General features: G+C 38.8%; 1 protein-coding gene across 1 annotated transcript; it reads right to left on the reverse strand.

Moving 5' to 3' along the window:
* Window positions 1-467: 467 nt before the first annotated feature.
* On the reverse strand, window positions 468-6,531 carry LOC117296127 (hepatoma-derived growth factor-related protein 2-like; the record flags this gene model as incomplete). The annotated part of the gene is given in 3 exon segments (XM_033779000.1): window positions 468-547; window positions 1,675-2,034; window positions 6,353-6,531. Coding segments are annotated over 2 exon segments (186 nt in total), but the record flags the coding sequence as incomplete, so codon positions are not given.
* Window positions 6,532-12,842: the final 6,311 nt, after the last annotated feature.

Below are 12,842 nucleotides of genomic sequence, written 5' to 3' on the forward strand. Positions count from 1 at the left end.
TACTGTCACTATGTCAACATCCTACTTTAAGTAGGGGCCTAGGTCGACATCCGTCATCCATTAAGTCGAAATCATACTTTCACTGTGTCAACATCCTACTTTAAGTATGTCGACATCCTTCATCTATTAAGTCGAAATCATACTTTCACTTTGTCAACATCCTACTTTAAGTATGTCAACATCTGTCATCCATTATGTCGAAATCATACTTTCATTATGTCGACATCCGTCATCCATTTAGTCGAAATCATACTTTAAGTATGTCAACATCCTACTTTAAGTATGTCAACATCCTACTTTAAGTATGTCAACATCCGTCATCCATTATTTCGAAATCATACTTTCATTATGTTGACATCCTACTTTCATTATGTCGACCCGCTACTTGCTATAGTTTTATCCACAGAGCTCCATTGTTTAGAGAACACTATAAATTATTTGTGTATGCCTATACACATTGTATTTACCTGGGCATTGATGTTTAGTAATGATATAGATTCTACAGCACCACGTCGTTCTCTCAGCGGTTCATACTCATCTTCAAAAACTGAAAAAGGAGCAAGACAAGATGTTATGTTAGCATATTTCCATACATTCACCCCGGTGGCATAAACGTAGACACGTGTTGCTGTTGGGGCAACAAAATGCGAGGGGGGGGGGGGGGGGATATTATACTATACTAGGGTGACAGATAGTGATAGGATCATGCCTTTTGATGATGTAGTATGTACAAATTTTGCACATTCATTGGGAACGGGAAAGATATTTGCCTACAGGTCCATCGCTGATTAATTTGTCCTTTGAAAAATATTTGGCATTTTTTCAAGCACAGGCAGGCGTTTTATACATTTTTTAAATTGATTGATTAAAAAAAAGCAATGAACATAGCAAACACACACTTACAGACACTGGCCACTGATGGTAATTGTCAAAGGCCAGTAATCTCACTTTCACTTAGTGTATCTCAGCATAAGCATAACGTAACAAACCTGTGAAAGTTTTAGCTAAATTGGTCGTCAAAGTTGCGAGATAGCCATGAAAGAAAAAACTATCACACGAAGGTGTGTGCTGTCAGATGCTTGATTTCGAGATCTCACAATCTAATTCCGAGGTCTCGAAATAAAATTCTGGGAAAATTACTTCTTTCTCGAAAACTAAGTTACTTCAAAGGGAGCAGTTTCTCACAATGTTTTATACTACATGTATATCAACAGCTCCCCATAAACTCGTAACTAATTGACTAATTATCAATAGTGTCCACTGCCTTTAAAAACACTGGACACTATTGGTAATTGTCAAAGACTAGTCTTCTCACTTGGTGTATCTCAATATGCATAAAATAACAAACCTGTGAAAATTTGAGCTCAATCGGTCGTCGAAGTTGCGAGATAATAATGAACGAAAAAACACCCTTGTCACACGAAGTTGTGTGCTTTCAGATGCTTGATTTCGATACCTCAATTTCTAAATCTGAGTTCTCGAAATCAAATTCGTGGAAAATTGCTTCTTTCTCGAAAACTATGGCACTTCAGCGAGAGCTGTTTCTCAGAATATTTTATACAATCAACCTCTCCCCATTACTCGTAATCAAGAAAGGTTTTATGATAATAATTATTTTGTGTAATTACCAATCGTGTCCACTGCCTTTAAATAATGATTTGACATCCAATTTACCTATTTGTTCAACTGCCATCCATCGAGATATCATCGTAGCAAAGCCAAAAAGGTAGAGTACCAAAACGAAGCTGAACATCGATCGAGTGGTTGCTAAGAATGACATTTTGACCAACAGTCATTGGATTCACTTTTTAATCGGTATAAACTGAGAATACAGCCCTGTAAGCCGACACAGTGTAGTTCTTCCGGGTATATTTCCTATAATGGCGGCTTTTGAGATTTGAGGGGCGTCTCAACTGTCGGTGTCGCCTCAAAATTATTTTTCAGCATAGCCTGAAATTTAGATGAGTATTAAGACGGAGTGACGTCTTTGGCGTTGGTACAAGTCATCAGATCCTTGAAGAGTGAGAAACAAGACTGTAATGACAAAAAAAAGGATGGGGATGAAATGTACTTTATTTAAGAGACTGTAGTCCCTCATCAAAAACTGGCAGGGATGCTGTTCGCAGTGAACTAAAAAAAAAGAACTAAATAAAAAATAACGGCACTAAGCCTATTACTCAAAAAGAATGTTTCCATCCTTTTTGAAAGTGTTCTCGACAATTTGAAATATTTCAGGGTTCGGCCACTATATAATGATGAGAAGGTATACGTTTGATAATCAATTTAAAAATAATGACAATAGAAACATTTGGTTAGCAGCAGCTTTTGATAGTATAAAGCATTTCGAAAACATCTCACCTCGAAGTAACGTGTTAAGGTAAAAATATACCATTGTCGTTTCCCTAAAACTTGAATCTAAGAAGCGCTACCGCGTAACGCTTCTCATATTCTGTGGGTGCGTTCGTTTAGCTTCCCTGGGTCTACCCCGCGGTGCTCACTCGGGTGAGCCCCCGACAAGAGCTAAACGAACGACCACTCACCGCTCTCTTCGTGACGTCGTTTACCTGGGGCCAGCCTCCAAGTGACCCGATCCACAAACAGGGCACTGGGGGCTGACCCGGGTGAGCCCCTGGAATGACGTCAAAAGCTATTCAAACGTACCGGGGTAGACCAGGGATGACCCAGGGGAAGCTAAACGAACGCACCCTGTATTCCGATTAGAGATTATTCTTCCTGAGTGGACATTCACTCTATCCGGATTTTTCGGCGATATTTCAAAAGGACGCTTCAAAATCAACTTTCACAATGAACACTTCAGACATTAGTTTTATATAGGATTACAACAATCGATCGGTTCTAAAAACCAGAGGTGTGTACACGGGACAGTCAACGGAAGTTTTCAACTACAGCAGACCGATTTGCGCTCCAAATCACATGAAAAGTCGGTTTATGTTTTACGTTGATGATTTTAATTTAAAAAAATTACAAGTTAAAACTTGTGATTTCTTTTTGATTTTTTTTCTTCCAATTTTCAATTGGGTTTTAGAGGCACATTTTCTTTCTGACACCCTTCTTAACAATGTTCAAATATCGCTGGGGAATTACACAAGAAAATTTTTGCCCCATCACCGAAAAAGATTCACCTAAAGGGTCTATGTATTTAAATGTATTATATAGGCGTATTGTTGTATAATCCCGATAAATTAACAAACTAAGCACGTCCACAATTTCTAAACGTTTCATAACTGATTCATATTATTACAGTATAAAATATTTTGTTATTTTCTTTGTATAACAAGCAGAGACCGTCCAGGTTAAGGCAAAAGTAAAACTATGTACCCTCCCTGACCATATTATGCTCATTTAAAAGAGATAATACTATAAGCCAATACATAACACGGAAAATCTAAAATGATAGTGAACATTCAAACGAAGATGGCAAACTTGAAACACTCAAATGTACAACAAACACCGTATTAAAGGCAGTGGACACTATTGGCAATTACTCAAAATAATTATTAGCATAAAACCTTCCTTGTTGACGAGTAATGGGGAGAGGTTGATGGTATAAAACTTTGTGAGAAACGGCTCCCTCTGAAGTGCCATAGTTTTCGAGAAAGAAGTAATTTTACACGAATTTGATTTCGAGACCTCAGATTTAGAACTTGGAGGTCACGAAATCAACCATCTAAACGCACACAACTTCGTGTGACAAGGGTGTTTTTTTCTTTCATTATTACCTCGCAAGTTCGATAACCGATTGAGCTCAAATTTTCACAGGTCTGTTATGTTATGCATGTTGAGACACACCAAGAGAGAAGACTTGTCTTTGACAATTACTAATAGTGTCCACTGCCTTTAAGTCAGAGAATAAACTCTAAAGTGTAGATTTGTGAATACAATGTATAACACGCCTTCGGCTCGTACATTATATTCACGAATCTACACTTTATCGTCAATTCTCCTTAACGTAATATATCCCCTTAATTCTTAAAAGCTGTGAGATTTTTATGTATTTTTCGTGTTTTTTTAATTTTTTAATTTTTTTATTTATTTAGAATTTTCCACGGTATGCTATATGGGGATTTATTTAGCGGGGTGCACCCACAGGTGCTGTTCACTCTTAACGGGCAATATTATGGAGTCCGCGAGCAACGTGAACGAAAACGTCAGAAAATTGTTGTCGTTTAAGTGGTGGACACTATTGGTGATTACTCAAATAATTTTTATCATAAAACCGTTTTTGATTACGAGTGGGCCTAATGGGGAGAAAACTGATAGTATAAAACATTGTGATAAACAGCTCCCTCTGAAGTGACGCAGTTTTCGAGAAGGAAGTATTTTTTTCACGAATTTGATTTCGAGACCTCAGATAATAAATTAAGAATTTGAGGCCTCAAAATCAAGCATCTGAAAGCACAAAACTTCGTGTGACCATGGTGTGACAAGTGTGTTTTTTCCCCCTCGCAACTTCGACGACTGATTGAGCTCAAATCTTCACAGGTTTGTTAGTTTATGCATTATGTTAGATAGATACACCAACTACGGTCAAGACTAGTCTTTGTAAAAAAAATCGTTTTAATCATAAACCTATACACGTGAAGTTACCAGACGGTTGGTCTCATTTTATAAATATTTCACAACATAAAGAGGCATTAATAAGGAGTAGAAATCGGGGAGCCACCCGTTCGCGCGAGAACAGTGATCTCGCGAGAGCACCGCCACAACTCGGCTATCTCACCGCGTAAGACCGATTTAACGACTTGTCAACAAGTCTAGAAGTTACCAGACGTTAAACGTGAGCATGCAATAAGGCCGTGTCCGAAACGACGACTTCGGCTACAGCTACGTCTAGATCAGCGCGTCTACCAGTGTTGAAGAATAGGCAGACGCGCGCGATCTAGCCGTAGCTCTAGCCGAAGTCACCGTTTCGGACACGGCCTAAGCACGAAGTGGTTATGTCACAACAGTGACGTTCACGTGTTGCTCGCGTAACTCGGCCCTGTCAATCAAACTGTGCGCGTTCACCCATTTGACCAATCACAGCAATGATTGTGGTCGGACAAACTCGGTCATGCGTGCGCGTATATTTGGCACGCGCGGCAGAATCGTGCAGAATGTCATTGGGAGTGATTGTTGTACACGTGTCTTGCTCACGTGCGCGGTAGGTGGAGCTTAGTGGAAAGCCGGAACGGTCCATTAAGCTCAAGCAAAAATTTCAACAAAACTATTGGAAATAAAAATAAAATTAAAATTAAAATCAACTTTAGAATCAACCAACGCTGCTGAAAAAAAAATCAAGGGGCTGCAATGGGATGATTAATTGACCTTTCTCTCTGGTAGTTCAAACTAGAACCATTACATATTATAACCCATGCACAACATGATTTTAAAAAGATTGGTGTTTTTAGACAATATCGGGTGAGCCCCTGACAAGAGCTAAACACGACACTAATCGCTCTCGTTGTGACGTCGTTTACCTGGGACCAGCCCCCAAGTGACCCTCCACAAGCAGGGCACGGGGGCTGACCCGGGTGAGCCCCTGGAATGACGTCAAAAGCTGTTCGAACGCACCGGAGCAGACCGGGGATGACCCAGGGAAGCTAAACAAACGCACCCACAGTGAAAACATGCAGTTAATGATTTTCCACCGAATTACTGTTCCCAAATCCGTCAAGAGCGACAACATTAATGTTCCAAGTCGGTTTCCAAATGAAGAAAACAAAAAGTAGCACTATGCGAACAGCACGAAATTTCCTGGAGCCATTTCAGCAACAAATTTCCTCAACAACTATATTGCTTGCTAAGCGAAACTATAAAGCAAGAAACCACGTGCCAGAACACGCGACATTGTTTTTTGGCTGGTTGCGTTTATATTCAAATTAATGCTTGGCGACTTTGACACTGTGCCCATTAGATAAACAGATTATAGATCCACCTTATTACACGCATTCGTTTCAGATCATGGACGTTGATAAATAAAAAAAAAGTGGGGAATAAATGCAGAAGAACATGGCATTTCGACATCGAGTCATCCTATAATTGATTTGCAGACCTCAGTACTATAGTGCTGAACTTTGGCAGTCCAGATCGAAAACATCAACATTAAAATACTTCAAATCTTGCGTACCTACTTCCATGCTTGTACATTGTTGTAACTTTGACATGGGTTGAATGATAGCCACAATATTATTATAAAAAGAAAACGGTTCTTATTTATACGACGACGGTTTCAGTAAAAAAAGTGGCGAGTGACACCCTTTTCAACATTTGTTTTATTATGTTTCAGACATGGTTTAAAAGTTGTTACCATGATGAAAAACATTACTCTATGGTGTACTTACCCACTTACCCACTTCCCTGCAACCTCCAACTTTCCAGTCGCAAAAGTGTTATGACCGGAAGCAATTAAGGACTTTGACACAAATGTTCAGCATGGCCATGTTGAGTCAGTCGATCCATCTGTCAGACTTGTGCATATTCGAACTTCATCATTATGGAGGTATGGTCGTACACACCACACACCCCATGAACATACATACTACATTTACTGAGCTGGCCTCCATAACTTATGCAAATGCCTTAGACACACAAGATACTCACCGATGTGAAATCAATCTTACGTAACAACTCTCATTGTCCACCTTTCTCAAGAGGAACGAAGCAAATGCAAGCAGTGGAGCCATTCTCTCAGGGACATGGGTGCACCCATAACGACCGCTGGGATGGGCTGATGAGCTTCAACCAGGTATGGAGGAAGAATTCTACCTCTCCATACCAATGACGCTCTTGAATGCTTCAACAAATTATTGTTCACCTAAAATGTGGAATGCTCAACGGGGAGCGCTCACCTATGTGGAATGCTCAACGGGAACGATTTTCAACGGCGCACCCAATGTCTTGGAATTGGGGAGGTTGGACAACGAAGGAAAGCCATAAATGCTAATCAAAAACAGATAGCCATAATACATGTAGTTTGTAAAAATGTTACACAAATATTTCAAAAATACGCTGAATTTGTTTGTGTGCATGCAGGCGTTTTACTCCACATTAGGTGGTATTTGCTACTAGCGCAGAAATTCGGCTCTTGAACAGTTACCGGAGGGATACAAATTATTAATAACAGTAATAATAATTAAAGATTATACACAAGTAACGCTTTACAAAAGTAACAAAAGTTCAACTTGAAACTTCTGAAAGATATGATGAAGGGCAACAAAACATTGGCAAGCTGAATATTATGTTATCTTTCAAAAACTGTTTCCAGATTAGAAAATTCACTTTAGTAACACAAGTTATTGTTAGCTGAGCAAACTGTACTCGATAATGTTGCAATGCAAGCACTAAAGAATGCCTCTTTATGTTGTAAAATATTTATAAAATGAGACCAACCGTCGTTTGTTAACGTATACGAAATTAGATAGACTAGTGTTGTAACTACTGAGAAACCTAATTCATTGAAACTGTACCCAATGGAGGAAATAGATTAAGTCGGAGAATAGACTCTAAAAAGTAGATTTGTGAGAGTACTCGCCTTCGGCAATACATTTTATTCACGAATCTACACTTTATCGTCCATTCCCCTTAAAGTCACCTGGAAGTGGTATTTTTTCAAAATAAAGCATTTGCCACTAATATATGTGTTTTGATGAGTGGAATATGAATAAAATCAGTTCTTATGTTTTTACAAATTTGAGAGTAGACCCCGACCCGAGAGGGCGCTGTTCGTGACGTCAATCGAGGCAGACTTTGCCCGTAATGCGTAGAGTAAACACAATTGCAAAGTACATGTACGGACCAAGTCGTGAGTTTGTACGTTTCAAAAAAATATATATATATTTTTTTTTCCGGCAATGCCGACCAGGTGTATTGCTGCTGAATGCAGAAAAACACTTTTGAAAACGTACCATCTCACGACTTGAACGAACATGATACTTTGCACGTGTGTTTACTATACGCATTGCAGGCAAAGTTTGCCTCGATTGACGTCACAAAAGGGGTAGGCGGAGTCAGCCCCACAAACAACTTTATATATTTTTTAAACATATAAATCGTGACAAACAATTACTAAAAAAATGGTTTTATTATTCGTAAGCATATACTCTTATGTTTGAAAGAAGAAAAAAATCTATTTCCAGGTGACTTTAACATACTATCCCCTTAATTCTTAAAAGCTGTGAGACTTTTATGTATTTTTTTTTTTTTTTGTATTTTATGTTATTATTTATAATTGTTCACGGTATGCTTTAATAAAATATGGGGGTTTATTTAGCGGGGTGCACCCACAGGTGCTCTTCACTCTTAGCGGGCGATATTATGGAGTTTTTTTTAGCGACACGTTTCTAAGTCCGCGAGCAACGTGGACGAGAACGTCAGAAAATTGTTGTCATTAAAGCGGTGGACACTATATTGGTAATTAATCAAAATAATTTTTTATCATAAAACCGTTTTTGATTACGAGTAATGGGGAGAGATTAGTGTTTTTAGACAATTATTGGCAAGTGTATAGGCCTATGTGATTTATTCCGATAGAGTCATTTAAACCTAACAAGGTTTGAGTGATGGAGTCGCTTGATGAGCTTATTCGCTGACTTGTTGGTACTATCAACATTACTAAGCCCAACTGTATTCTTCGATTAGGCCTATAATAGACTTGATGAATGATTCTAATTATTGTGGGCAACACTTTATAAGCGAAGCCCGAGAGCTCGGGCATGCCAAAACAGTACGTTATTACACGTGCGGCCCGTATACTAATAGAGGTAGAAATGTTCCATTTACCTCAATGGTCTCATACACCAATGGAAACATTTTATTGGGAAATGTCAAACTTCAGGTTCTAAAGATCAGAGTGCCAACTGCAAAGTTGCTCGTGTATGTATGACCATGTATGACCTATACCTCTTCATGATACAGTGAAAACGATCATGAGGGAAACCCATGCAGTTAATGATTTACCACCGAATTACTGTTCCCAAATCCGTCAAGAGTGACAACATTAATCTTAATTAACATTAAGTCGTTTTCCAAATGAAATTTCATGGAGCCGTTCCAGCAACAAATTTCCTCAACAACTATATTGTTTGCTAAGCGAAACTATAAAGCAAGAAACCAAGACTCAGAACAGGGGTACACTGTATTTTGGCTGGTTGCGTTTATAAATATTCAAAATAATGCTCGGCGACTTTGACATAACTGTGCCCATATTTTAGATAAACAGATTATAGATCCACATTATCACGCATTCGTTTCAGATCATGGACATTGATAAATAAAAAAAGGTGAGAAATAAATGCAGAAGAACATGGCATTTCGACCTCGGTACTATTTCGACCTCGGTACTAGAGTGCTGAACTTATTGGCAGAGATCGAGAACATCCAAATTACAATACTTCAAATCGTGCGTACCTACCTCCATGCTTGTACATTGTTGTAACTTCGACATGGGTATTATAAAAAGCAAACGATTTTTTTTATACGAATTAATGTATGTACTAACGGTGGCCAACAACGACGATTTAAGTAAAATATAATGGCGAGTGACACCTTTTTCAACATTTCTTTTATTAGGGATCATGCATGGTTTAAAAGTTGTTACCAGTGGTGAAAAAGGAAACCTCTCTGTATGGTGTAACTTATCCATCACTTACTGATTCCCTGCAACCTGCAACTTTCTAGTCTCAAAAGGGAAAAGTTTCCGTATGGCGCCACCACTTTTTCATTCGATATAAAATAATATAGGAACTTATTTACCTGATTGATATATCCCTTTTTGTAAAAATGAGTGAAAAAGTGGTGGCGCCATACGGAAAGTTATCCCTCAAAAGTTTTATGACAGGGAGCAATTAAGGACTTTGACACCAATTACCAGCATGGCAATGTTGAGTCAGTCTATCCATCTGTCAGACTTGTTCATTATTCGAACTTCATCATTGCCACACGGTCGTACATGGTCGTACCATGGAGGTATGGTCGTACACACCACACACCCCATGATGAACATACATACTACATGTACTGATCAGTCCTCGCTTACTCTATGGTCCTCGTAAGTACTTTATGCAAATGCCTCAGACACACAAGAGACGGGCTCAACTGATGTGAGATCAATTTAGCTTACGTAACAACTCTCATTGTCCACCTTTCTCAAGAGGAACGAAGCAAAAACAAGTTAGTATACATTGGGTGCGTTCGTTTAGCTTCCCTGGGTCGACCCCGGTGTGTGACGTTTTTTTTTTCCCAGGACGAATGTGGGTAATTATCTGCACACGTTCGTCCTGGAAAAAGAAAACGCCGGGGTCGACCCAGGGGAGTTAAACGAACGCACCCATTGCAAGCAGCGGAGCCATCTCTCAGGGACATGGGTGTACCCATAACGATCGCTGGGATGGGCTGATGAGCTTCAATCATTGAGGTAGAAATCAACCTCCATACTTCAACCAAGGACGCTCTTGAATGCCTCACCTAATTCAAGGTGGAATGCTCTAATTACGGGGAGCGATTTGCAACGGCGCACCCAATGTCTTGAGATGGGACACCTAAGAAAAGCCATAACTGCAAATCAAAAACAGATAGCCATAGTTTGTAAAAATGTACACAAATATGTTTTAAAGAATACGTTGAATTTTTTTGTGCGCAGGCAGGCGTTTTACTCCACATTACTAATATGTTAGGCGGTCTTAGCTTATCTAGCGTAGAAATTCGGCTCTTGAACAGTAACCGGAGAGATAACAATTATTAATAACAATATAATAGTATAGGTTTTATCGGTCAATTTCGGCAACTGAGCAGCCAATTTAACCACCAAGCTATTCTACTAAAAAGGGTCATTCGATTTCGTTTTATGATTTATAGTCAAAATGTAATGTTGCGTCGTTCGATTTAACAAAATAATCATTCAATATTTAGCAATTCATAATAGCAGCATTCAAATTCGCAGACGCTTCTTGAGGCGTGTGCGTCACGAAAAAGAATGTCGTTATACGCTAAACTGAACAGAGTGCTAAAGGAATTTAACTCGACTCAAAACGAAATTGAATGGCCGGATTCTAAATTTGAAAACGCAGAACAACTGGAGAGAGAGGAAACCGCAATGGGGAGAGGTTGATAGTATCAAGGAGGAATAAATTATCCTCCATGATAGTATAAAACACCGTGAGAAACGGCTTTTTCTGAAGTGACGTAGTAATTGAGAAAGAAGTAATTTTATAACAAACGGTTACAAGTGCTTTTTATAGACCAACTCGACCGTTTCAAGGCAACGTGTTCCTTTAACCATAACGAGCAGGTTTAGCCTGGGCTATAATGTACAATGTGATGCTTAATTTGGACTTGGATGTAGTCTACCTCCATGGGTAGGGGCATTATACTAGAAGTTTGTAATCACTGCACAAGTTATCCGAACCTTGCGAACTAACACGGTCAGCCAAGTTTATGGTGTCAACTTTTTTATTGACTCTACAAAATGGCGTGCCGTGTTAGTTTGTTGATAATGTGTTTAAACATTTATTTCAATATTGACAACAACAACAAAAACCATCAAATTCAATAAACAAACCGCCTTGGTTGTAGCCACCATCTCAAGCTCTTCGCAGATGACTGTCTGTTCTTCCGTACCATCGAAACCAATTCCGAAACTATACGCAGATGAAAGCACACAAGTTTGTGGAACAATGATATTTTTTTCTTTCATTATTTTTTTAGCAACGTCGGTAATCAAGTTTTCACAGAGTTGCTATTTTATGCAACCAAGTGTACACTGGTCTACATTACCAATGTGTCCAAACTTTTGGAACAATATACGAAGTCTGTGTTTACAAAAACATGCATAGCAAGTTTCATTTAGCCTTGGCCTAAACTATATAAATGAAGGACGTAAAGTGGTCATCTCTTTTCTGGTATCAGAATAGCAGATTTTATGGGGGTTTACATGAATTTTAGGCAGATTGAACGTTTTGTAAAAATGCATTTTTTACTTTTCTACTTCCTGTTACCAGAAAAGCAGCTTTTACTTCATCTCCTAATGCTGGCGGACGAAAAGCGGCTTTTACTTCATCTCCTAATGCTGGCGGACGAAAAGCGGCTTTTACTTCATCTCCTAATGCTGGCGGACGAAAAGCGGCTTTTACTTCATCTCCTAATGCTGGCGGACGAAAAGCGGCTTTTCTTCTACCAGAATACTGCTTTTCTGGTACAGAAAAGTAGAAAGAGTAGAAAATGCATTTTCACAAAACGTTTAAAGGGAAGGTACACGTTTGGTAATTACTCAAAACAAATATTAACTTAAAAACTGACTTGGTAACGAGCATTTGAGAGCTGTTAATAGTATAAAACATTGCGAGAAACAGCTCCCTCTAAAGTAGCATAGATTTTGAGAAAGAGGTAATTTCTCACTAAAATAATGAAAGACTTCTATTCATATCTGAAAGCACACAAATTCGTCCAACAAGGGTGTTTTTTCTGTCATAATTTTCTCGCACCTCCATTTTGAGCTCAAATTTTCACAGGTTTGTTATTTTATGCTTACGTTGGGATACACCAAGTGTGAGAAGCATGGTCTTTGAAAATTACCAAAGGTGTAAATTCCCTTTAAAAGAGTAGAACATGCATTTTCACAAAACGTTCAATATGCTTTTCAGATAGCAGAAAAGTAGAAAAGGAGAAAAGTTGATATAAACCCCCCCATAAAATCTGCTTTTCTGCAATTCTGATACCAAAAGCAGATGTCCATGCACTTTTCGTCCTCCATCTAAACCGGAAACAGCGCGGTGCTCCCCGACGGTCTTTGCACGTCTAATAATAAACACGGCTGAACTGCCTTCGATTTGGTCTCACACTTCTTT

Source organism: Asterias rubens, chromosome 10, assembly GCF_902459465.1.
Source record: "Asterias rubens chromosome 10, eAstRub1.3, whole genome shotgun sequence".
NCBI lineage: Eukaryota > Metazoa > Echinodermata > Asteroidea > Forcipulatida > Asteriidae > Asterias > Asterias rubens.